Raw genomic sequence first — 26,058 nt, 5'->3', positions numbered from 1 at the left:
CACACAGCAAGTGAGCAGAGACTTTTCCTGCATGTAGCATTTCATAGTTCTTAAGGCAATGCTGTCATCTTCTGTGGTTTTATTTATTTTTTTGGAGACAGAGTCTCACTGTTGTCCAGGCTGGAGTACAGTGGCAGGATGGCACTATCAGAGCTCACTGTGATCTCGAACTCCTGGGCTCCAGCGATCCTCCCACCTCAGGCTTCTGAATGGCTAGGACCACAGATGTGTGCCACCACACCTGGCTAATTTTTCTTTTTTGTTTTTTTACAGATGGCATCTCACTATGTTCCCCAGGCTGGTCTTGAACTCCTGGCCTCAGGCAATCCTCCTGCCTCGGCCTCCCAAAGTGCTGTGGTTTTAAATGTGCTGTTCTCCTGGGCTTCTTTCTCTTTCCCCTCTTCCTTAACTCACCAATTAAATCACAACAGACACTTTCTGAGGGCAGGGCCATGTCTCCCCTCAGTCTCCATCCCCTGACCTAGCACAAGCCCCGCATCCAGTAAGCCTTCAAAACAACACTGAACTCTTCCTCCCGCTTCACTCCGGCTGGGTCGAGAGGCCATGGAGATACAGTGTGTCCTGGTCTGAGGGTCCCAGAGCTGAGAACCAGGAAGGAGATGCCTGCCCCCACTTGACACCCTTCCCTGCAGCCCACATCTGAGCTTCCTCAAGTCCTTAGGTCACATCAGCAAGGCAGATGTGATGTCATGGGCTCAGCTGTGGGGCAGTGTGGATCATAGGAGGGCAGGCAGAGCTGGTTCACATACCGAAGAAGGCTGAACCGGGTCAGGAGCTACAGCTGCTTTCCAATCCCAGGGAACCAGGGCAAAGTGAACCCGCTGCCCTCTGTTCCTGATCACCAAGCCCACTGCTGTCACTTGGGACAACTTCTGGTTCCTCTGGCCCCAGAAGGTGCCCCATGGACTTATTTTTCTCCCTGAGTTCCACATCTCAGATGCACACACGTTGCATTACCAGGACATGTCAGTGACATGGCCCTGAGGGTAAGTAGTTTCACACCTGCCTCTTTGGGGCCCCAAGTCTCCTCCCAGCCTGGGAAAACCTCAAGGTCTCCCAGGCTGTTGTGTAAGATAGCAAGGGCTCATGTGACTGCTCCCTGGAAAAACAGAGTGTCTGTCCTGGTTTTCTGACATAGACGTATGTTAATAATCATTTAGAGAGTAGGGATAGTCCTTGGGGGTCACTGAGTTCAACCTCATTTTAAAGATGAGGAAAACTGAGGCCCAGAGGAGAAGGGACTTGTCCAGGATGAGTCTGGGCCAGGACCCATTCTCTTGACCACAGCCGAGAGAGCTACAGTACAGGCCGCTGCCAGCGCTGCGTGGATCCCTGGCACGTGCCAGGAAGTGTCCATTTCACAGGCAGGGAACTAGCCCGAAGACCCAGCGTGGGCATGCCAACGCCCCTAGCCTGATTCTCGAATCTTCGCTAAACCCTCTTACAGGCCAACAGTCGGGGCCTTTGTGAAGGGAAACTCGCCCTGGATTACTCGGGTGGTGGCGGGACTGGTACGTGACGCGGCCACCCCACGGGCGTGACGAGACACGCGAGGCAGGCATCCGGGCATGCGCGGGCCGCGCGGGGCGGCCCTGGGCTCTCATTGGCTCCCGCGGGCCGAAGGGGCGGGGCCTCGCGCGGCGCGCTTCCTCTCGCTGCGGCTTCCGCGTCGCTTCCCGGTCAGCTGGGTCCTTAGCGGGAGCGGGAGTGCGGGCGGTGGCTGGCTTGGCGGCGGGGCAGGATTCCCGGCAGGAGACCTGCCTCTCAGGTGGCAGGCTCTGCGACCCTGCGAGGTGAGAGCACAGCGACGTCTGGCCCGGGCCTCCGTCCCCGGCTGGGGGTGCGCCTTGCCCTGCCTGGGCATCCGGGTCGACTTACGTTCTTGACCGTAGCAACCCGCACCCCTCCCACCAGCGCCCGGTCTGCACTCTTGGCCCCTCCAGGCAGCGCCGCTCAACCTTGCGGACCCAGCCCGGGATCCCTTACCGTCCTCACTGAGCGCTTGAGGAGACCTCCAGCCCCGCATCCCTGGCTCCCGGTAACTGCTGTTTCTCTTTGCCTTTGCAGATGGACGGGACGGAAGGCAGTGCCGGGCAGCCCGGCCCCGCTGAGCGGTCCCACCGAAGCAGCGTGTCCTCCGTGGGAGCCCGAGGTGGGTCCCGCCCGCATCTCCTCTTCCACACCCTCCTGGGACCCCAGCCCTGGAGAAGTGGTTCTGGCTTGTCTTCTTTTTCATTAAAGATAATTTATGTATCAACTGAGAAATAATAAGGTACATTCAGATGTGGAAGACTCACAGAAGTCAGAGGCTCTGTTACTAGTTTACGGGCCAGGTTGGGTCCTCGTGAATCTCGCTCTCATTTGTAAAATGAGCTTGTTTAACATAGCTGTGAAATTCAAATGAGATTATATGAATGAAAAGTGAAGGCTGATGTGGTTCACGCCTGTAATCCCAGAATTTTGGGAGGCCAAGGTGGGCAGACCACATATGCCCAGGAGTTCGAGACCAGCCTGGGCAACATAGACAAAAAAGAAAGTGACATGTTCACTTTCTTTGTGTCATTTCTTTCTTTCTTTCTTTTTTTGAGACAGTGTCTCCCTCTGTCGCCCAGGCTGGAGTGCAGTGGTGCGATCTCAGCTCACTGCAAGCTCCGCTCTCCGGGTTCACGCCATTCTCCTGCCTCAGCCTCCCGAGTAGCTGGGACTACAGGCACCTGCCACCACGCCTGGCTAATTTTTTGTATTTTTAGTAGAGACGGGGTTTCACCGTGTCAGCCAGGATGGTCTCAATCTCCTGACCTCGTGATCTGCCTGCCTCAGCCTCCCAAAGTGCTGGGATTACAGGCGTGAGCCACCGCACCTGGCTGTGTCATTTCTTCCTCCCAAACAGACTTTTGAAAGCAGGGATCAGGCTGGGCGCAGTAGCTCACACCTGTAATCCCAGCACTTTGGGAGGCCGAGGCGGGTGGATCACTTGAGGTGGAGAGTTCCAAGACCAGCCTGACCAACATGGAGAAACCCCCGCCTGTACCAAAAATGCAAAATTAGCTGGGCGTGGTGGCACATGCCTGTAATTCCAGCTACTCAGGAGGCTGAGGCAGGAGAATCGCTTGAACCTGAGAGGCGGAGGTTGCGGTGAGCTGAGATCGCACCGTTGTACTCCAGCCTGGGCAACGAGGGTGAAACTCTGTCTCAAGAAAAAAAAAAAAAAAGAAAGCAGGGATCATATCATGGTCTTCATTGGATAGGGAGGAAACTGGGTCCTAGGGAGGTTAAGTCCCAGGCAGGCTGTGGAAGCTCTCCAGGTGATTACGTACTGCAGCTTCCGGTGCCTCAGTTCTTGCCTGAGAAGTGGATCTGACCCTGAGCCTCCTCGAAGTGATTTTGTGATCTCTGAGAGTAGCTGCTGGAGCATAACAGACTGGGGGTCCAAGAAGCACCTTCCCTTGTGTAGATGAGAAACCGTGCCCTTCCCTTCCACACACTCTTGGAGGGAGGAGTATTAGCTCTACTTTTACAGATGAGGCAACTGACACTTAAATTGACTCGCTGAAGTTGGCCAGCATCTAGGCAAGGATGGGAACCCGAGTATGTCGGCCCCAAAGTCGTATTTCTTCACCACGCCTGCAGTCCCAGGGATGGGGATTTGAATCCGATTGCTCTTCCAGGTGTCTCCATTTGGCTCTGGAACCCACAAGTTGTCACAAGGGAACTCTCAGCTATTTGGGCTGTTCTTCCCTAGCCTGCTTCGTATTGACTCCTGAGGCTTAAAGAGTCCTCAGACTTAAAGAGTCCTAAGGAAGCTGAGACCTGGAACTTTCTTTAACCTGGGTGACCTAAAGAATCCTCTCTTCCCATCTTAGCCTCAGTCAGAGAGAGACTTGCCTAAGGACAGCAGTGGGTTACCAACCCTCACTCCTGCCGGCCAGACAGACTAACTGCCATAGCCTCAGGATGGTTTCAGCCTCTCTATGCTGTAGTTTCACATCTGTGGCATGTTCTTGTTCAGGGCAGAAGAACAGCTGAATCCTTGGGGCAGCTATGGTGGTGAGGGGCAGGTTTGCAATGGCCAGGCTTAATTTGAATCTTGGGGGATTGGGGTGGGGCTGGTCTCTGGGCAGGAGTTACTGGGTTTCTGGGTGGTTTGAGGGTGTCAAGGAAGCACTAATAGATAGCACCGGTGATAGGGTCTTTTGGGGCTGCTGGGGCTCTGCCTCTGGCGAGGACTCTGTCTCAGGAGTGTAGCCCTGGTCACCCCTGAGGGGTGTAGGGTGGGGGCTCCAGCCCCAGTGGGTGGTAGAGGGTGCCTGGTTGGCCTGGCCTGGCTGTGCCAGGCAGAGGCCTCAGCTGAGCTTACCTGGCCTCCATCACAGCGGCTGACGTGCTGGTATACCTGGCGGATGACACGGTGGTGCCCCTGGCTGTGGAGAACCTGCCCTCGCTCAGTGCCCATGAGCTGCACCGCGCCGTCCGCGAGGTCCTGCAGCTTCCAGACATTGCCCTGGATGTCTTCGCGCTCTGGCTGGTCTCCCCTCTGCTGGGTAAGGCTTGGCAGTGAGGAGCCCAGGCTGGAGGGTTGGAAGGGCACTGACCAGTACAGGAGGGAGGGGGCAGTGTTTGGAGCCGCTGGGGAGCCGCTGGCCACTGCCCATGGGGGAAGGTGGGACTTGGGTTTATCCTGAGCTGTCCACCCATCTGAGCACCTAGAGCCCTAAGAAGGCCCCCGCTCCTGGCCCTGCTGTCTGTCTTTCTGCTGGTGGTGGAGGAGTGGACACACGTGCCCCCCAGGTCGTGCTGGGGCTGGGTGGTCGGGAACAGTACCACAGGAGGGAGGGAGGAAGGGGGCCTTGTCTGCCGAGCATAACCTTTGCCACAACCTGGGTGGTGTTTGGGAGCCATGATTTCACCTGATCCTCAGGCCTAGATGAGGAAGTAGTGGTTAGGGTGGTGAGACCACTGTGTGGCAGGAGCAAGACAGACCCAGGCCTGAGTGGCTTCCCGGTCAGTCGGCCTCTTTGAACTGTTCCTGTTCCTTGGGGACAGGGAGGAGAAGGGACGTGGCCCAGGAAGTAGGCCCCTCTGACCCTGAGGCTCTTAGTGAGGGTGGGGAGAGTGGGAAGAGTAGAGACTTGACTTCTCTGGGAGGGGGGCCTTCAGCCTCCAGCCCTGCCTGGCTGGCCTCGTGACCACCCACATCCTGCCCTTTCAAGCTGAGATTGCAAGATGGAGGGACTTGGGGGCGGTGGCTTTCTAGACCCTCAGCCCTGGGTCCCTCAGTGAACAGGGTCTCTGAGCCTGCTGGTTCGCACAGGAGGGGGCCAAGGGAGAGGCTGCCCCATGTTGTTTAGTAAATCAGTGCCATGGGTCAGGCAAGTTTTCTTAGCTTACACATTCCCTTCGTTGTAGAGGAATGCAGGCAAGAAGGGGGTGACCAGTCCCATTGAGGGAGTGCGTAGGACAGCCTGGGTTAGGCCCAAGGGGCCCCCAGCAGTTATGTCTTCTCCTGAGGTTGCTGGCTGGGGGAGAGGGAACATTTGGCACCCCTGCTCCTCACCCTCATCCTTCTCTCCACCCCCTCCCCCCTGCCAGTAGGAGCTTCCTGCTCAGCTGCTGCTGGGAGGTTCTCGCCCACCCTCTTCTGCTGCCCAGGCTCCTCGGCCACCTCATGCCCAGCCCAGTCACCTCTCCTTCACCTCCGGGCCTCGAGTCAGGACTGTGGGCCCCTTGGTTTGTGTCTGAAAGCTGGGGGTACAGTTCTGCATAGGTTGGCCCCTTCCCTGCCTCGGGAAGCTCCTAGAGCCTGCTGGGCAGCCTGCCTCCTCCTCTCACCTCCTCCATCTCCACTCCCTCCTCACCACATTCCGGCTCTCCCACGGCCGGAGGCCGTGAATGGGCTGCTTTGTTTCCCGGCCCACACAGGAGGATGGTGGCAGAAGACCCCGGCACACAGTCAGCACCCACTGTGTTCCCAGGCTGGGTTCAGGGAGGCTGAAAAGCCACTTCAGCTGTGACTTGGGCCCCCCAGAACCCTTTTCCCCCAGCCCCTGCACCCCTGATGGGGTGAACCAGTGACAGATGCCCCAGGGCCGTGAGTGCCCTGCAAGGGCAGGGAGGGGCGCCGTCTTCTGGAGCTGCCCTTCATGCCGGATGTTTTGGCAGGGCTTAGCCTTCTCAATGTCATTGTCACTCTGCATGGAACAGGGCTCCAGGGACCTTCCGTCCCATTTGGATAACAGCCTCCAGGCAGGAAGGGCCCATTTGGAAGTGTCTGGGACTGCGGGAGTTCTGAAGACAGGAAGGAGTCTTTTGAGCTGCTGGGGCTTGGGTTAAGGCTGGTCAGGGCTGGGCTGTAGGCAGCAAGAAGGACATCCTTGTCTCCAGGGTGTCCCTAGGCCCCATCTTGTCAGTTACTGTGCTTGTTCCACAAGGACGTGCAAAGCCTCTCTCAGGCCACGTGGTATTCTAGATGCTGGGAATACAGGAGGGAAAACCCTAGTGGAACTTAATTTAACTTTATTTTATTTATTTTTTATTTTTTATTTTTTTGAGACAGAGTCTCACTCTGTTGCCCAAGCTGGAGTGCAGTGGTGCAATCCCGGCTCACTGCAACCTCCGCCTCCTGGGTTCAAGCGATTCTTCTGTCTCAGCCTCCTGAGTAGCTGGGATTACAAGCAAGCAACACCACGCCCGGCTAATTTTTGTATTTTCAGTAGAGACGGGGTTTTCCCACGTTGACCAGGCTGGTCTCGAACTTCTGACCTCAAGTGATCCACCCGCCTCAGCCTCCCAAAGTGCTGGGATTACAGACATGAACCACCGTGCCCGGCCACCATTGGAATTTTAGAGCCTAAAGTATGGTGAAGGGGGGTTTAGGAAGCAGAGTTCAGTTCCTGGTTTAGCCAGTAGCCCCATGTGGCCTCAGGCACCGTGCCTTCCCGAGCTTCAGTTTCCCCGCTGTAAAGTGGGTGATCTCCATGTCCTCCAGCCCTTTGAGTTCCCAGACAGAGAGAGCATGAGGACTCCATGAGGAGCTCAGTGGCCAAGTGAGGGGAGTTGATGGAGCCCTTTCTGGAGGGAGTGGGGAGGCGACTATTGGGAGTAAATGGTGTTTCCCTACTGGAGGTGGTGACGATGGGTGGGGCCCAGGGTCTAGGTTGTAAAGGGGGGCTGTGGAGCCTCTGGGAAATCTGGACCAGAAATGCTGGGACGAGAAAGGGCTGCAGCGGCTGGATGCAGGGGTGGGTGGAAGGGCTGTGGGCAAGGGGGCCCATGTGGAGGCTGTGGCTGCTCTTCCAGGTGGAAGGCCCAGATGACCCAAAGAGCAGAGACAAGGACCCCTGGCCTCAGGCCAGCAGAAGGGGCGATCGGCCATCAGTGGGGACTGCGGAAGGGTAGAGCAGGGAGATGTGGATCAGGCAGGGCTCGGGAAGCTTGGAGCAAGCGCTGGCTCCTGCACCCCGGAGATGGACATCCCCATACATCTCTGGATGAACTTGGAAGTGGCCTCACACCTCTCAAAGGCAGAGACCCCGGTGGCCACTGTTTTCTGGTGGGCGCTGGGGTGTGAGCTGAAAGGCTTTGTCCCTCCTGGCCTGAGGCATTGAGTCCTGGTCCAGAGCAGTGGTGGCATGGGGCAGCCTGGAGTTTAAGGGACTGGACTGCTACACTTGGTCATTCTGCCAACCCCTGGTGAGGTCACTGCACCCCAGGGATACAAGTGGTGGACAAGTCCGCAGCCCCTGTGGGTGGCAGCAGCGAGGAATGTCAGGTAGTGATCAGCCTGTGAAGGCAAACAGATGTGGCGCCATCGGGGTGATGGAAAATTTTGAGGAGGGGCTGCCTTAGTTAGGGGTCCAGGGAAGGTGGCCCTTGAACTTAGACCTGAATCAGCCAGCCACGGGAGGATCTGGGGCAAAGGAGTCCAGGAAAAGAAGAACAGTAAGTGCAGAGGCCCTGGCACAAGTAAGCTGGGGATGATTTAAGGAGATTTAAGAAGGCCAAGATGGCAGGAGCAGAGCGGGAGAGGCAGCGAGAGAGGAGATAAGGTGGGAGGGCCAGGCAGGAGCTGGGTTGCGTGTGGGCCACGGAGGTGCAGAGCTTGCAGGATGGAAGGTCAGCTGGAGCTCCTTAGAGGTGTCGGAGGTGGGGAGTGACGACGGGGAGGCCCAGGCTCTGCCAGTGGGGGGGGCAAGGCAGCCCCTCAGGCCTCTGGGCCCCAGTTGCCAATTTCCGGTTCTGCTTCCTGATGGCACTGAGGGTTCCTTTGTGTCCCAGCACCTTCCATCGGCCACAGCCTCCAGCTTCAGCTTGCCCTGGGGCTGCAGTGAACAGTTAGTGGCTGGCTCTGCCTGGAGCCAGACCCCCGTCGCTTGCTGTGTGACTGTGGACAAGGAACTTGACCTCTCTGAGGCTCATTTGCTCTATGGGTGAAATGGGGGATAGGGTTATTGCAGAGTAAATGGCTCTGGACCCTTGGCACCTGCTCAGTTACTGTTGGTTGCGACTGTCATCATGCTGTGCAGTGTGATAGGTGGGAGGGCAGCCGCTGGACTGGCCGGAGGCTGCATGGGCCGCTCCCCATCTCGTCCTGCAGAGGTGCAGCTGAAACCCAAGCACCAGCCCTACAAGCTGGGACGCCAGTGGCCAGAGCTGCTGCTGCGCTTCACCAGTGCCCCGGACGACGACGTGGCCATGGGTCAGTGCTGCTGCCTGTCTGTCCTTGCCTCGGGACCACCTGAGTCTGCAGCTCTGGCTCCCAGCCCAGCCAGGGCCCTGCCGGCCAGGAGCTGCCCTGGCTGAGGGGCAGGGCCTGCGTCTCCCCCAGGCTCTGTCAGCCACCCCGGCAGGGGAGGAAGGGGTCCCTGAGAGAAGCCCCAGTCGGGGGTGGGCTGGGAGCTGCCAGGGCACGTTGGGATGAGCTGCGCACTCCACCCTCTGCACAGCCCTCTGGTTTTCTCAGCCCTGGTGGGTGAGGTTGGTGGCCGGGGCCTGGGCCAGTCAGGGGAGAGGGGAGGGCTAAGCAGAGTGGGGATGCCCGGCAGTGACCCAGCCTCTCTCCCCAGATGAGCCTTTCCTGCAGTTCCGAAGGAACGTGTTCTTCCCAAAGCGGCGGGAGCTCCAGGTGAGGCAGGAGCCCTGGTGGCCCCACCAGGCCCGGCCCCTTGTGCCCAGCCTCCCTGTCTCTAGACCCCTGGACATTTGCATCTTGCCCCAGCCCAGCTGAGCAGCTTTTCCTGCCCCAGCCCAGCTGAGCGGCTGTCCCTGCCACACCCACCTGCAGATCCGTGACGAGGAGGTCCTGCGGCTGCTCTATGAGGAAGCCAAGGGCAACGTGCTGGCTGCACGGTACCCGTGCGACGTGGAGGACTGCGAGGCTCTGGGCGCCCTGGTGTGCCGCGTGCAGCTCGGGCCCTACCAGCCCGGCCGGCCGGCAGCCTGCGACCTGAGGTGAGGGCCTGTGTGACTTGAGGTCAGGGCGCTGGGTGGGGGAGTTTGTCCTTGGAATCGAACTTACAAGCAGTCTTCAGTCTCTCAAGGTGGGGGTAGGGTCCTGGAGTCAGGAGGCCTCAGCCCAGCAGGCTCACTCTGGCCCTAGGCAGTTGCTCCGCCCCTCAGCCTCCTTTTCCTCACCTGCCCTGGGCTGGAGCCTCAGGTGAAGTGAAGTCTGGGAGAAGAATCTGGAGCCCTGCCTCCTGCCTGCCAGGGTCAGAGGAGCTGGGCTTTTGGAGTCACAGCCAGGGACCACCCAGATACTGACCCTTTGTCACCACTAACAGGCCAGCTTAGTTCCAGACTCCTGGGATGTTCCCCAGGCGGTCGGCAAGCTGGCTGTCCACCTCCCAGCCCTCCCCAGGAGCCGAGTTCTCTGCTGTGTAAATTAGCAGGGCCTTGGGTGGCAAGGATTGAGTCTGCCCTGCCGAAGCCCAGGCCAGTCTCTGGTCTCCATGGAGGATTATCCCGAAGTTTAGAAATAATTCCAGTGAAGGGGCTGGGCGCGGTGGCTCACGCCTGTAATCTCAACACTTTGGGAGGCCAAGGCAGGCAAATTGCTTAAGGTCAGGAGTATGAGACCAGCCTGGCCAACATGGTGAAACCCCATCTCTACTAAAAACACCATAAGTAGCCGGGTGTGGTGGCACACACCTGTAATCCCAGCTGTTCGGGAGGCTGAGGCAGGAGAATCACTTGAACCTGGGAGGTGGAGGTTGCAGTGAGCCAAGGGCGTGTCACTGCACTCCAGTCTGGGTGACAGTGAGACTCTGTCTTAAAAAAAAAAAAAAAAAAAAAAAAGCCGGGTGCAGTGGCTCATGCCTGTAATCCCAATACTTTGGGAGGCCGAGGTGGGCAGATCACCTGAGGTCAGGAGTTCAAGACCAGCCTCAACATGGAGAAACCCCATCTCTACTAAAAATACAAAGTAGCCGGGTATGGTGGTGCATGCCTGTAATCCCAGCTACTCGGGAGGCTGAGGCAGGAGAATTGCTTGAACTTGGGAGATGGAGGTTGCAGTGAGCCGAGTTTGTGCCACTGCATTCCAGCCTGGGCAACAAGAGCGAAACTCCATCTCAAAAAAGAAAAAAAAGGACTGAGCACTCCAACTGCAGCTTATCTGACGGCCGGTCCACAGCCCACAGAGTACCCGCTGCCTGAGGCAGGGAACCAACTACGGTTATGCCAGGGCCTCTCCTGCTTCGTGTGGGGCGGGGAGATGCCCTTTCTTTTGTGAACCTGTGCTGGTTGTAGGTTGGCGTTTTCATGTTTTTATCTGGCAGAACAAAGCATTGACAGCATTAAAACCCCTGCACCAGTTTTGGTTATAAAAGTTTCACCAGTTCAGAAATCCCAGTGGTCCTGACTTGGTGACACAGACATTGCTCTGAAACCCTCCTGCTGCAGTCTGATTCTAGGCAGGTGGGGGCTCTTTGCTCGGCCTCCAGACCTTCCCTCAGCCTCTCACCTCTGCTGTGAGCTGCAGACCTGGGCCCACCTCCTGGGCCTCCTTCACTCGCCTGGCTGCCCTGTGTGTCTGTGTGCCCTCGCAGGTGGGGGTCGGGGACCTCTGCAGTGCCGGGCACTCTGCGGGTGCTCAGGGTGGTGGGTTCCTTCCCTTCTGGGGGTGAAGAGGGGCCTGGTGACTCCCTGTGTCTGTCCCTTCGGCTCCTATGAGTTTCCTGGGTGGGTACGTGGTAGCCAACCAGGCAGGAGGCAGGAAGGGTTGGGAGACAGGACCAGGCCCCGTGGGGGCCCTTGGTGCACACGGGGCTGCAGTGCAGAGGCTGCCGGCAAAGGCAGGACTGGTGGGAAGTGCAGGAAGGTGGGGCCCAGTTTCCTGTTCCTGGCTGGAGGTGCAGGCATCTGGAGCCGCAGGATGAGCCTTTGGCTTCAGACGGTGACCCCCGGTCAGACGGGCAGAGGGTCAGCCCCAGGTGGGCCTCACAGGGAGCCCCATCACAATCCTTGGCCTGCACTTGGAGAGCTTGTCAGGTTTTAGGGCCGGGAGAGCTCACCCGGGACAGGTGGGGGTGTCAGCATCCCCATTCTGCAGAGGAAGCAGGCGCAGGACAGGAGGTGCCTCTCACCAGCTGTACAGCTGCTCGCGGCAGAGGCAGACAGGCTGGCCCTGGAGTCTGCCCTTCGGAGAGGGGCCAAGAACTTAACCCCCTCTGTCTGGTGCCTGGGTCTCCCCTCGTGGGCTCCTTACCCAGCCTCTGACTTGGAAGTAGATGTGTGTCTGCTTCCTCCAGGCAGCCCTGCTTCCCCCGCCCTCCCCCGTGAGCCTGGCACCTCTGGTTGGGCCGCTAGCACCCATCTTCCTTCCTCCACAGGGAGAAGCTGGACTCCTTCCTCCCTGCTCACCTCTGTAAGCGGGGCCAGGGTCTCTTTGCTGCCCTCCGGGGCCGTGGGGCCAGGGCCGGGCCGGGCGAGCAGGGCCTGCTGAACGCCTACCGCCAGGTGCAGGAGGTCGACAGTGACAGCGGGTGCGAGGCCGCCCTGGGCACCCACTACCGCGCCTACCTCCTCAAGTGCCATGAGCTACCCTTCTATGGGTAAGAGCCACAGCCCCGTGGTCCCCCACCCCCGCCCCGTAGGCTGTCCTTGGGCTTTGCTAGCACAGCTGCCAGTGAGCCCACCTCTGCTCCAGCTGAGCTGTGTCCCCATGAAGTGGCTTCTTGTCACGAGCACCTCAGGCCCCACTGTTCCAAGCTGGGCACCTGTCCTCCCCTTCCTCCTGTCAGGGGCTGGGACACCTTGGATGGGTCCTCTCCTTCTACCTGGCACAGTCACCTGGTCACTGGCCCGGCTAACCTCGCCTTCAGCCAGCTGTCTCTGTCACGCAGTTGGTGTCTAACAAACAGCTCTGCGCAGCTACTGCACACACGCTTCCTGGGCACCGGAGGTCCCTCTGAGCCAGAGACACCGTGCCCCTGCCTGGTGAAGCTGACGTTCTAGTGGAGAGAGCCGAGAACACAGAGGTTGAGGAGAGCCTGTCACTGGGCACAGGCAGCAGCCAGGAGACCAGAGGGTGGGGTGTGGCTTGGGCCTTGTGGTCAGAACAGGTGAGATGGTCAGATGCAGGACGTTCTGAGGGCAGAGTGACAAGATTTGCCAGATGGATGTGCAGTGGACGAAGCGAAGGAGAGGAGGCAGAGAGGACTGGCCTAAGCCCCTGGCAGATGGCGTTGTCATCGGCTGAGCTGGGGGCGGCGCTGTGGAGCAGTCAGGGAAAGTTTAGGAATTTGGTTTTTTGTTTTTGTTTTGAGACAGGGTCTTGTTGTCACTCAGGCTGGAGTGCAGTGGCAATCATAGCTCACTGCAGGCTCGACCTCCTGGGCTCAAGCAAACCTCCTGAGTCACTGGGACCACAGGTGTGCAGCACCATGCCTGGCTAATTTTTTTTTTTTTTTTGAGATGGAGTATCGCTCTTGTTGCCAGGCTGGAGTGCAATGCCATGATCTTGGCTCACTGCAACCTCTGCCTCCCGGGTTCAAGCGATTCTCCTGCCTTAGCCTCCCAAGTAGCTGGGACTACAGGCATGCACCACCATGCACAGCTAATTTTTGCATTTTTAGTAGAGATAGGGTTTCACCATGTTGGCCAGGCTGATCTCGAACTCCTCACCTCAGGTGATATGCCTGCCTCGGCCTCCCAAAGTGCTGGGAGCCACCACGCCTGGCCTAATTTTTGTATATTTTGTAGAGACGGGGTTTTGCCTGTTGGCCAGGCTGGTCTGGAACCTTGGGGTCAAGTGATGCTCCCGCCTCAGCCTCCCACAGCACTGGGATCATAGGCGTGAGCCACCGTGCCTGGCTGGGAGCTTGCTTTGGACATGTTGATTTTGAGATACTTGTTAGATGTCCCACTGGCGACTTCAAGTGGGCATGTGGTGTCTAGTGCAGTCTGAACTGGAGCTTGTATTTGGCGAATCCTATGTATATGGATGGCCCCTGAAGCCTGGAGAGATGCTGGGAAGCAAGTGTGGGCCAGATGAGAAGGCAGGAGGGTTCTACCCACAGCAGCTCCTAGCGCACGCCCCGCTTGTCCTCCTGGCAGCTGGCGATGGATGTGGGCTTCAGCCTGGTGGGCGAGCATGAGCAGGGATGGAGACAGTGAGTGTGACCAGCTGTGACAACTCTGCTGTAAAATGGGGTCAAGAAACGGATCTTGTAGCGGTTTTGAGGGGGAGGTGACAGCCCACGTGTGCTGACCGGCAGGTGGCCCTCTCCTGGCTGCTTTGGTTTCCTCAGTGAAATCAGAGAGCTGGCTATCAGCTGAGCTTGGGGGACAGAAGTCGTCCAGAGGAGGCTGGAGCGGGATGGCCCCAGGAATTCAAGGTGGCCCATGCTGGTTTCCAGCCACATCCTGTAGTGTGGAGAGAGCGGGGTTTAACTTGGGCTCTGGCTCAGTGGGTGGTGAGGACAAGGGTGAGCCCAAGGGACAGGAGAAGGCGAGGCTGCAGGAGGGACAGGTGGCAGCTCTTCTCCGTGTTGTTTTTTTTTTTTTTTTTTGAGATGGAGTCTCGCTCTGTCGCCCAGGCTGGAGTGCAGTGGCACGATCTTGGCTCACTGCGAGCTCCGCCTCCCAGGTTCACGCCATTCTCCTGCCTCAGCCTCTGGAGTAGCTGGGATTACAGGCGCTCACCACCATGCCCGGCTAATTTTTTTTGTATTTTTAGTAGAGATGGGGTTTCACCGTGTTAGCCAGGATGGTCTCGATCTCCTGACCTCGTGACCCGCCTGCCTTGGCCTCCCAAAGTGCTGAGATTACAGGCGTGAGCCACCGCGCCCAGCCTCTTCTCAGTTTTGAGCCCTGGAGCCACTCCCCTCACCTCCTTGTGCTTCCCAGCAGGTCCCTGCTGCTGAAAGGTCTCCGCCCGGACAGTGGTCAGTAGGCTCTCCTGGCCATCTCCAGCAGCCCTGGCCCCCAGACCAAGTGCCAAGCCCACATGACTGGCTTTGCTCCACACCTGGGGCCACGCGCTTCCCTCCGCCTGCAGTGCCCACCCTTCTCTGTGCCATCAGGCCCTTCTCCCTCCAGTCGCACACTGCCAGCTCAGATGCTGCCTCCCCTAGGAAGCCTCCCCTTCATCCCACCTCCGTTTCTCCCTTCCCTAGGGCGGGTTTCAGTCACCCAAACAGCAGAAGTTTCTCAGGGCCCAGGTTGGGGCCTCGAGCAGCCTCCTTCAGCATTTCTGGTGCTGGCCGGAGGCTGACCCCAGTTCTCTCCCCAGGTGTGCCTTCTTCCATGGTGAGGTTGACAAGCCGGCCCAAGGCTTTTTGCACCGGGGTGGGCGCAAGCCAGTTTCTGTGGCCATCAGTCTGGAAGGCGTGCACGTCATCGACAGCAGAGAGAAGGTACTGCCCCCAGCTCCTCCAGGGTGGAGAGGGTGGGAGGGGGCTCCTGACTCAGGTATTCCTGGTTCCTCTGGGCCTGTGGAGGCCTGGGGGCAAGGTGGGTGGACTGTCTGGGAGGGACCCTGCCTCCCTCGGATGTCCTTGTAGCCCCTGAGGGTGACCCTGGGTCCTCTTGCCCAATGTGCTAGGCTGTGGGGTGGCTGGGGCAGGAGAGGCCACAGCTGGGACTTCACTCCTGAGTGGAGGGAGGGCAGCAGGGCCCGCTGCTCTGCCTGGCTGATGGCTGGAGAACAGCCTGGTGCTCCAGAAGAGCTCGCGATGGGAGCCCTCTTGGGCTGACCATGTCCTCTTCTCCCTGTGTTTGGTGGCCAGCCCTGGGTAGAGAGCCACGTCAGCAGCCAGCCCCGTGGGGCAGATTACTTGTCCCTGGGCAGAAATTTGCTCCTAAGCCAGCAGAAGAGTTTTGGCTGGCTTCTGGTTGTCCCGGAAGAGGGACCCCAGCCCCTCCTGCCATCTGTGCCCTGGGAGGCAGGGCCCAGCTCAGCCTCATGCTAGATGCCACCCCCGACCTCATAGAAGAGACTCCGCTTCCCCACCTGCCTCCTCCCCCACATGCCTCTCCAGCTGTCAGGGGCTTGGCCTGCTGGTAGGACTGTTGTGGGAGAGGGGATCTCAGCCTCCCTGGACCGCAGCCCCCAGGAGGCTCTGATGAAAGCTGAGGCTCTCTCCTTAGAGAAACACATGAACAAATGTAGACTTGGAGAGGCACACGCCCTGGCCAGGTGTCCCCTCCTGGTGGTGTCCGAGTGGGATGGGGTGGGGAGCAGACCTCTGCCCAGGGGTCAAGCCTGGCTCTGTGTCTCTTGCTGGCCAGCACGTCCTGCTGGGCCTGCATTTCCAGGAGCTGTCGTGGGACCACACCTCCCCCGAGGAGGAGGAGCCCATCCTGTGGCTGGAGTTCGACGGGGACAGCGAGGGCACGCCTGTCAACAAGCTCCTCAAGATCTACTCCAAGCAGGTAGCGCGGGTGGTGCCTGCCCATGGGTGGGGAGGCTGGGCCCAGGTGCCCCGGGTCCCAGACAATTAGAGGCACCAGGCTGGCGGGGAAGGAGGTGAGAAGCTGCCTTGGGCCTGAGGATGAAAGTGGCCTGGGCACAAGGGGTGCCTTGACTCCTGCTGACCTGGAGCCGCCCTGGGAGGTCAGGAGGCCTGGTCTGCAGACTCCACGCTGGTGGCGGTGGCAGCTGTGGGGTTCGGGCAGCTGTTTGTTGAGGGCTTGCCGAGTGCTTTGAGACCAGCCTGCGCCCTCCCCTCCTGTCCCCAAGACCAGTGCTGTTGTGACCCTATTCACAGTCGCCTGCGGTGGGCGTGGAAGCGTTGGGCCTTTCCAAGCCTGTGTTTGATTTTCCCCTTCATTCAGCGTGTTTTACTCCGCACCGAGCACCTCTTCCACCCCAGCCTCCCTCCCCTGCCCCTGCCCCTTCCTCTCCCACTTGGGTGACATCAGAGGGCCCTCCCTGCCACAGGGCCCTTTCAGGACTGTTCCCACCCCTTCCTCCTTTCATCTCAGGTCTCTCTGGATCCTTCATCCCCACACCTCTCCGGCTTCCTTTTGGTGCCCTTCCCCACCTTCACCCCTCCCTTCGCAGCCAGACCCCACCCCTGCGCCTCCCACGCTGGGGGCTGCTTCTAGCCCCATCAGCCTCTGCTTTGCCACAGGAGGGCCCCTTCCCCCTTCTCAGCTTAACCACGCGCTCCTGGAAGCTTCTTTCCGCCCCCACCAGCCACCTCCTCCCCCGGCTTCCCTTGCTGCTCCCCATTTTCCTGGCCCCCTTGGGGTCACTCCTCTCCCTGCCTCATGGCTTTGAACTCCAAGATATTCTCACCTTTATGTTCAAAGTTCACAATTTTCTTTTTTTTTTTTTTTTTTTTTTTGAGACGGAGACTGGTTTATGCTTTTTGTTTCCTAAGAAATTTTGCCTAACCCAAGACCACAAAGATTTTCTCACGTTTTCTTGTAGAAGTTGTATAAATTTAAGCCTCCCAGCCATCCCAAAGCCGATATTTTACATCAGGTGTGATATACAGGTCAATGTTCATGTTCATGTTTACACATTCTCAATTGCTTCGTTGTGGTTTGTTGAAAAGACATTGAATTGGCCAGGCACGGTGGATCATGCCTGTAATCCCAGCACTTTGGGAAGCCAAGGTAGGCGGATCTCTTTAGGCCCGGAGCTCAAGACCAGCCTGGCCAACAAGGCGAAATCCTCGTCTCTACGAAAAATACAAAAAATTGGCCGGGTGTGGTGGCACACGCCTGTAATCCCAGCTACTTGGTTTTTTTGTTTGTTTGTTTGTTTTTGAGACGGAGTTGTTTCCCTCTGTTGCCCAGGCTGGAGTACAGTGGCGCGATCTCGGCTCACTGCAAGCTCCACTTCCCGGGTTCACGCCGTTCTCCTGGCACAGCCTCCGGAGTAGCTGGGACTACAGGCGCCCGCAACCACGCCTGGCTAATTTTTTTGTATTTTTAGTAGAGATGGGGTTTCACCATGTTGGCCAGGATGGTCTGGATCTCCTGACCTCGTGATCCGCCTGCCTCGGCCTCTCAAAGTGCTGGGATTACAGGCGTGAACCACCGCGCCCAGCCTCCCAGCTACTACTTGGGAGACTGAGGCACGAGAATCACTTGAACCGGGGAGGCGGAGATTGTGTTGAGCCGAGATGGTGCCACTGCACTCCAGCCTAGGCAAGAGAGTGAGACTCTGTCTCCAAAAAAAAAAAAAAGAAAAAAAGACATTGAATTGCCCTGACATCTTTGTTAAAGATCAATTGGCTGTGCATGTGTGGGTCTGTTTCTGGATTCCCTCTTCTAAATCACTGATCTATGATTTAGAAGATTATTATTTAGATTATTATTTCACTAATAATCACACTATATATTGATTTTTGAACTTTTATAATAAGTCTTAAAATCAGGTAGTCTGATGTCCAGAACTTTGTTCTTTTTAAAATGGTTTCCATAGAAGTTTTAGAATCAGCTTGTTGATTTGTAGCACGCTCCGCTATCCACCTCTCAAAAAAAGGCTGCCTAGGATTTTTATTGAGATTGCATTGATTACTTTGGAGGTAATTGACCTCTTAAGTCTTCCAGTCCATTTATTTCTGTATCTCCATTTATTTGTCTCTGATTTCTTTCATTAACATTTTATAGTTTTCAGCATACAAAGCTTCTGCATCTTTTGTTAGATTTATCCGTTTCTTTTTTTTTTCTTTTGGTGCTACTGTAAATGGCACTGTTTTTAATTTCAATTGCCAATTGATCATTTCCTTATATAGAAATATAATTGTTTTTGTTTTTTTTGAAACACTCTTGCTCTGTCACCCAGGCTGGGGTGCAGTGGCGCAATCATAGCTCACTGCATCCTCAACCTCTGGGTTCAAGCTGTCATCCCAAGCCACAAGTGTGCACCACCATGCCAGGCTAACTTTATTTTATTCTATTTGTTGAGACAAGGTCTCACTTTGTTGCCCAGGCTAATCTTGAACTCCTGGGCTCAAGTGATTCTCCCACCTTGGCCTCCCAAAGTGCTGGGATTACAGGCAATGAGCCCCTGTGTCTGCCTGGGCCTTTTTTTTTGGGGGGGACGGAGTCTCACTCTGTTGCTCAGGCTGGAATGCAATGGCGCGATCTCAGCTCACTGCAACCTCCGCCTCCTAGGTTCAAGCAATTCTCTCACCTCAGCCTCCTGAGTAGCTGGGATTACAGGAGCCTGCCACCACGCCCAGCTAATTTTTGTATTTTTAGTAGAGATGGGTTTTCACCGTGTTGGCCAGGTTGGTCTCAAACTCCTGACCTCAGGTGATCTACCCGCCTCGGCCTCCCAAAGTGCTGGGATTACAGGCGTGAGCCACGGCACCTGGCCTGGCCTGAGACTTTCTATGTGGACAGTCGTGTGGTCTGAGTTGGGACAGCTGGGTCTCACTTTCCAATCTGTGTGCCTCTTGCTTGCCTTGCCTGACAGTGCTTCTGACCCCCAGTGTAGGATGGATAGGTGTGCGCAGGCGTCCCTGACGCACCCGGCCCGAGAGAGAACATTGTCTTTCACTGAGTAAGCGGGATTTCGCTGTGGGTTCTTCAGAGATGCACTTCATCAGGTTAAGGAAGTTCCTTTCTGACCCTGGCTTGCTGAGTTTTACCTTGGACAGATGTTCAGCAGAGCTTCCTCTTTCGGCTGCATTTGAACGGCAGGCTCCCTGAGCCTCAGAGGCATGTTGCTGTGCAGGAGTTTTTGTTCTAGGGAACTTAGTAGGCTTCCCAGTTATGGTTGCAGCTCAAGACTCTGTCCCCACCAGCTGCTGTCCCCTCGCCACCCCACTGCCCTTTGGCTGGTGGAGTCCACTCAGTGAGGAGAGGAGTGTGGGTGGACTGAGCTGAGGGCAGGGAGCGTGGAGAGCCCACCAGGCCTCTGCTCTTCCTTCTGGGCCGAGCAGCGGTGCCCACACCCCCCGCACCCAGAGGGATTGTAGCTGCCCTGTGGAGAGGCATGAGCCAGGTCAGTCTCCACAGGGCCACTCCCAGCATCTGACCCAGCCCCACCAGTCAGGAGCACAGGTGGCCATTCCTGTGTACTTGGCCTCCCCTTATCCCAGGCCTGCAGCAGTGCCTGACACGTGGGAGGCACTCAGGAAATACCTGTGTCCTGACTAAGGGGCGCCACCCTCGATACCCTCTGTCTGCGACTCCCTCAGAGCCCTGAGGGCCCTGTCCTTGGTGTCCAGCTGTGCCCACTGGCACCTGGCTGCTGCATCTTTTCTGTCAGTGTGCCTCATGCTTCACACCTGTTGAGTAGGAGTCACTTTTGAAGAATGTGCTGGCGGGGAGCTGCCCGCCCCTGCTCCGATGAGATCGCGCCCCTTCCTCCTGGCCGCAGGTTTTCCTCCCAGCCAGCACTACCTGCCTCCCTGCCCCGCTTCCCCACTCTTCATCCTCTGCAGCAGCTGGGCTCCCTCCCCCCTCCCTCCCCACCTGCTTCTGCCTATGGAGTCAGCCTTCCTGGGCTGTGCCTTCTGACTAGAATGTTCTTTCTTTCCCACCCAAACTCCCAGATCTGGGGACCCCTCCTCATCCACCAGGACTCACCTTCCGAGTCACCCAAGTGGGACACCTCCCCTGCCTCCCCACTCCCTCCCTCCTGAGTGATGTGTGTCCCCTCCCCTGCTTCCCCAACCAGAGAGCAGAGCTCATTTCAGGCTCAGCAACAGGCATGGAAGGGGGTCCTGGCCAAGCCTCACACTGTCCCCTCCTCCCCAGGCTGAATTGATGAGCAGTCTCATTGAGTACTGCATTGAACTGAGCCAGGCGGCAGAGCCCACGGGCCCCCAGGACAGTGCGACTGGCTCGCCCTCGGACCCCAGCTCCTCGCCAGCTCCTGTTCAGCGCCCCAAGCTGCGGAGGCAGGGCAGTGTGGTGTCCAGCCGGATCCAGCATCTCTCCACTATCGACTACGTGGAGGACGGTGAGCAGCCCTTCTGTGCACGTACACACACAAACACGCATGCACACGCTGGGGGGAGTTCCTGAGGACAGGGCATTGCAGAGCAGCTCCAGACCCAGTGTGAGCTGGCCTCCATCTCAGGACCCAGCTGTGAGCAGAGCGAGCTCGGGCCTTGACCACAGTGCCTTTCCTATCCCTTCTCACTGCTGCGTCACAGACGTGTTCTGCAGCATTGTCCAGGATGTGATCCGGGAAACTACTCAACATCTGTTATTAAAGTGTTGGGTAGGCGGGGCACGGTGGCTCACTCCTGTAATCCCAGCACTTTGGGAGGCCGAGGCGGGAGGATCACCTGAGGTCAGGAGTTCAAGACCAGGCTGGCCAACATGGTGAAACCCTGTCTCTACTAAAAATACAAAAAAATTAGCGAGGTGTGTGGTGGGTGCCTGTAATCCCAGCTACTCGGGAGGCTGAGGCAGGAAAAGTGCTTGAACCCGGGAGGCAGAGGTTGCAGTGAGCCAAGATTGCATCATTGCACTCCAGCCTGGGAGACAGAGTAAGACTCCGTCTCAAAAATAATAAATAAATAAATAAAGTGTTGGGTAAATCACTGCTGTGACCACATCCTGGGGTGTTCAATGCAGCTGGTAAAAATACCCAGGCTGGGCGCAGTGTCTCACACCTGTAATCCCAGTACTTTAGGAGGCCAAGACAAAGAGGATCACTTGAGCCCAGGAGTTTAAGACCAGCCTGGACAACAGAGTGAGACCCTGTCTCTACAAAATATACTTAAACTTAGCTGAGCACGGTGGTATATGCCTGTAGTCTCACCTTCTTGGGAGGCTGATGAGGCAGGAGTATCTCTGAGCCCAGGAGTTGGAGGTTTGCAGTGAGCTACGATTGCACCACTGCACTCCAGCCTGGGTGACAACAATGAGACCATATCTATATTTTTTTAATTAATTAATTAAATTAATTTTTGAGACAGAGTCTCGCTCTGTCGCCCAGGCTGGAGCATCAGATCCTGGAACAGAGGACATTTGTGGAAAAACTATTGAAGTCCAAAAGAATTTTAGTTAACAGATACTGTGTCAGTGTTTATTCCTTAGCTTTGATGTGGTGACAGAACATGCTGTCATCGGGAGAAGTTGTGGTGGTATTCTGGAACTCTCTACACCTTTACAGCTTTCCTAGAAATCTAGAATTATGCCATGATAAAAAGTTTTTTAATGCAGTAACAAAGATCTACATTTATTTATTATTTATTTATGTATTTATTTATTTTGAGATGGAGTCTCGCTCTGTCACCCAGGCTGGAGTGCAATGGCGTGATCTCGGCTGACTGCAACCGCCGCACCCTGGGTTCAAGCAATTTTCCTGCCTCAGCCTCCCGAGTAGCTGGGACTACAGGGGTGAGCTACCACGCCCAGCTAAGTTTTGTATTTTTAGTAGAGACAGGGTTTCGCCTTGTTGGCCAGGCTGGTCTCAAACTCCTGACCTCAAGTGATCCACTCACCTTGGACTACCAAAGTGCTGGGATTACAGTGTGAGCCACCGCACCCGGCCAAAGATCTACATTTTACATGGCAAGATGTTCACAAAAGAATACTCAGTAAAAAGAAATGGCCGGGCACGTTGGCTCACGCCTGTGAAACCCCGTCTCTACTAAAAATATAAAAAATTAGCCGGGCGTGGTGGTGGGCGCCTGTAGTCCCAGCTACTGGGGAGGCTGAGGCGGGAGAATGGCGTGAACCCGGGAGGCAGAGCTTGCAGTGAGCCGAGATTGCGCCACTGCACTCCAGCCTGGGCGACAGAGCGAGACTCCGTCTCAAGAAAAAAAAACCAAAAAAAACCAAAAACTAACATCTTACAGCAATATGGTACTTTTGTTGTAATTAATGACCCGGTATTGCCATTATTAGCGAAAGTGCCTACCTTAGTCAGATTTCCATAGTGTTTTCCAGACGTCCCTCTGTGCCAGGATCCCACCAGGACCCCACACTGCATTTAGTTGTCACGTCTCCCCAGGCTTCTCTTGGCTATGAAGGACCCTCCTTGTTTGTGATGAGCTTAGGTCGGCAGTGTTAGGGAGCGCTGCTCGGGGTATACTGTAGCATGCTGAGGGGGGCTGAGGCTTGGATGAGGGGAGCTCAGTCTGACCAGGCTCTGGAAGGAGCCGTCGCGCTGGAGCCAGAACCCGGCTTCCTGGGCCTGAGCCCCCTCACACAGGGACAGCGCCTCTGCTCAGTGTGTGCCCTCCCATTCCCTCGCAGGCAAGGGGATCAGGCGAGTGAAGCCGAAGCGCACCACGTCCTTCTTCAGCCGGCAGCTGTCCTTGGGCCAGGGGAGCTACACCGTGGTGCAGCCCGGCGACAGCCTGGAGCAGGGCTGAGGATGCTGCACCTGGCAGGAGGAGAGCAACTGGGGACCCTGGCCCGGCACTGTCCTCATAAGGGGCAGGGACCGGCCACAGCAGTCTCATGGGTCAGCACATGGGGACGGCTGCCTCAGCAGATTTCTCAGACCACGGAGAAGTGACTTTTGGGCCCGGGGCCATGCCCGGGCTGTGCAAAGCTGGCCAGGGCCTCCTGTAGGGCTCCTCTGCAGCCTGCCCTCCCTTCCCCACCTTTTCCCGGACACTGGGCCCTGCTGCTATCTCAGGACCATCCGATCAAGCTGCAGCTGCCACCCTCACCTAGAAACATGCCTTTGTGCCCACCTCAAGACGGGCAGTGTCCCCTGTTCTGAAGTGCCCGGTGGCAGCTCCAGTGGCACAGGACCAAGGATTGGGGTTTGGGACCTGAAGGTCCAGTGTGTGCCTTTGGCCTCTTCCCTGGACTTGGGTGACCAGTCCCCACCTTCCTCCTGCTAGTGCTGCACCCCCTGGACTTGGATGACCAGTTTCCCACCTTCCTCCTGCTGGTGCTCCACCCCCCAATGCCAGGCTGGGCCACCACTCTGAGGAGGATAGGAGGGGCCTCCCTGGATTGAATCAGGACAGAAACACAGTGAGGGCCCCCACCACACCTCCCTGGTTGAATCAGGAATGGAGGGAGCCAGGCAGGGCCCTACCTGGGGTCCTGTGCCCCTCGTTCTGGTCTCCTTTGCAGGCACGAGACACCAGAAAGAGCATGCCTTTCTGATAGCCTTTGGTGATGTCACTGCTGGGAGGTGGCTGTCCTGTGGACCACCTGACTTCCAGACCCACACTCACAGTCTGTGCAAAACACCTGAAAATCCCCTGGTGGGCACTCCTGGAGCCCAAGCAGCTCCCCTAGGGGACTGACCGGCCCTGCCCTCTCCTCCCTGTGTCTGGGTCTTCTGGTTTTAGTTTGGTCTTTGTTCATCTGAGTTGTGCTGGGGCAACGCCAGGAAGTGCCCTGGGTAACCTCTGCTGCGCGCTCCTTCCCAGGCGGTGCCATGGATTCCTCTGGGGGCCGGTGCGTGCCCGGAAAAGCCTGGGCCACATGGGACAGTCTCTTCTTTCTTGAGGACACTTGGAAAGGTGACTGATGTGGGTGCTTGGCTTCTCTGGTCCCAGCTTGCCCTCCGGGGAGCAGGGGCTCTGTCTTGTCCCAGATGAGCTGAGCCCCTGAGAGGAGGGCTTTCCCAGCCCTGGGACCCTCCGAGGTGGGTGTGCGGGTCTCACAGGTGCTTCCTGGGACTTCTAGTGGCAGCACAGGGCTTGGCTTTGTCTTCCGTTCCCGGTGGAAAACCATGGGAGAGGAAGCTCGGGCCTCTACTCCAAGTATCAGAGCCCGTTTACCCTCCTCCCTTTGGTAGCTTGTGAATGTGCCAGGTGTTTTGAGGTGGGCTTGCCTTCTGGCAGCATGGACTTTATTTGTTAAAATAATAGGCAGAAAGAAGAGGCCTGGGAAGGGCCCCAGTCTTTTGGAATGTCCTGGTCACAGGGTCATGTCAGCTGCCAGTTCTCGTCTCCCGTCCTGGAGTTGCTCGGTCTCACCAAGCTGCCCCCCACCTGTTCTGGCGGCTCCAGCGCAGGTTGTCCCTGCTGCTTTGATTCCAGGTGATTTTATATTTTTTATTTTTTTATTTTTTTTGAGACGGAGACTCGCTCTGTTGCCCAGGCAGGAGTGCAGTGGCGCATCTCAGCTCACTGCAACCTCTGCCTCAAGCGATTCTCCTGCCTCAGCTTCCTGAGTAGCTGGGATTACAGGTGCGTGCCACCACGCCTCACTAATTTTTGTATTTTTAGTAGAGACGGTTTCACCATGTTGGTCAGGCTGGTCTTGAACTCCTGACCTCATGATCCGCCACCTCAACCTCCCAAAGTGCTAGGATTATAGGCGTGAGCCACCGCCCCCAGCTGATTCCAGGTGAATTCTTCTCTGATGGGCGGGCGAGGGTGTGTCCGTGTGATGGGTTGGAGTGTGTGTGTCTGAGTACACAGATGATGTGTTTTCCCTTCAGCTTCTTACGTTTTCTGAGCATCCATTGTGCTTTAACATTTTCTGCGTGTCCTTTGGAACAAAGCAGTATTTTACTCATTCTTTGAATGTTCTCATTCTTTTGCATCATGTGACTTATTAAAATCAGTTTCTAACAAACTCTGGGGCGGCTCATGATATGAAATAATGAGGTGTCTGTGACAGTCCAGGAGTTGATTACAGGCTGCATATTTGGTTTTCATGAAACGTGTGCCGAGGTGTGCAGCCCTCAGGCCAGCCAGGTTGATGCCCACGGAGCACCCGAGTGAAGCTGTCTCATCTTGGCGGTTTGTACTCCCAGGCCCAGGTTGCCCAGGAGGGGCTCTGGGGTTCCTGTGGGGACCAAGGTGGGTAACTGCAGATGCTCCTGCCCTTCCTGAGGGCACCTCATGCTCCAGGCCTGGCAGGAGGCCATTTGTTTTCCACAGATCCTGCTGTCAACACCTACCTGGGAGGGAAGGGACAGTAGCAGACCCCCCTGGAGAACTCAGCCCTGCAGGATGAGCGCCACTGGGGGATTGGGGTTCACAATGAATGCTTCCAGAGATGGGAGGAGTAAGCCACCTGTCCCTGTGGCAGCGTAGTCCTGGGAACAGGGCTGTCTCCTTGGGTGTTCATGACAGTGAGTGGCACCTTGTCCTCTGTGTGATCATCTTTGCCTGGCATTTGCATGGCAGCACAGTGCCACGATCATGGGCACCTCTGACCTTTCGTGGGAATAACAGTGTCCAGGCCAGGCACAGTGGCTTGCTACTGTGATCCCAGCACTTTGGGAGGCTAAGGCAGGAGGGTCACTTGAGCCTAGCCTGGGCAACATGGCGAAACCCCATCGCTACAAAAACAAAAGAAATTAGCCAGGCATGGTGGCGCAAGCCTGTCATGCCCAGCTGCTTGGGAAGCTGAGACTAGAGGATCGCCTGGGCCCAGGAGGTCGAGGATACAGTGAGCTGTGTTCACACCACTGTGCACTCCAGCCTGGGCAACAGAGCAAGACCCTGTCTCCAAAAAAAAAAAAAACCCGAAAAAACAACTCACTTCGGCCAGGTGCAGTGGCTCACGCCTGTAAACCCAGCACTTTGGGAGGCCAAGGCGGGCAGCTAACCTGAGGTCGGGAGTTTGAGACCAGCCTGACCAACGTGGAGAAGCCCTGTCTCTACTAAAAACACAGTATTAGCCTGGCATGGTGGCACATGCCTGTAATCCCAGCTACTGGGGAGGCTGAGGCAGGAGAGTCACTTGAAC

The 26,058-nt window shown here is 56.9% G+C and overlaps 1 protein-coding gene across 2 annotated transcripts; it reads left to right on the top strand.

Annotated features, from left to right (window-relative positions):
- The first annotated feature begins 1,646 nt into the window (after positions 1-1,646).
- Positions 1,647-24,936, top strand: FRMD8 (FERM domain containing 8). 2 transcript variants are annotated; one of them, XM_054440693.2, is made up of 11 exons: positions 1,647-1,814; positions 2,089-2,173; positions 4,395-4,562; positions 8,615-8,716; positions 9,084-9,142; positions 9,302-9,468; positions 11,847-12,068; positions 14,750-14,873; positions 15,748-15,891; positions 20,185-20,389; positions 22,642-24,936. In XM_054440693.2, the coding sequence occupies exons 2-11, from the start codon at positions 2,089-2,091 to the stop codon at positions 22,758-22,760; spliced, it is 1,395 nt and encodes a 464-aa protein (XP_054296668.2). In that variant the 5' UTR covers positions 1,647-1,814; the 3' UTR covers positions 22,761-24,936. The 2 variants fall into 2 exon arrangements, with proteins under 2 accessions (XP_054296668.2, XP_054296669.2); XM_054440694.2 differs by lacking the exon at positions 8,615-8,716.
- Positions 24,937-26,058: the final 1,122 nt, after the last annotated feature.

The sequence above is a fragment of the Pongo pygmaeus genome, chromosome 9, assembly GCF_028885625.2.
Source record: "Pongo pygmaeus isolate AG05252 chromosome 9, NHGRI_mPonPyg2-v2.0_pri, whole genome shotgun sequence".
Classification (NCBI taxonomy): Eukaryota; Metazoa; Chordata; class Mammalia; order Primates; family Hominidae; genus Pongo; species Pongo pygmaeus.
This window is presented reverse-complemented; position numbering and strand designations above follow the sequence as displayed.

Bases quoted from the DNA above. Each gene is read 5' to 3' on its own strand.
- FRMD8 (XM_054440693.2), top strand. From the start codon at position 2,089: ATGGACGGGACGGAAGGCAGTGCCGGGCAGCCCGGCCCCGCTGAGCGG. The intron at 14,874-15,747 runs GTACTGCCCCCA...CTTGCTGGCCAG, and splicing joins TCATCGACAGCAGAGAGAAG to CACGTCCTGCTGGGCCTGCA. The intron at 20,390-22,641 runs GTGAGCAGCCCT...ATTCCCTCGCAG, and splicing joins TATCGACTACGTGGAGGACG to GCAAGGGGATCAGGCGAGTG.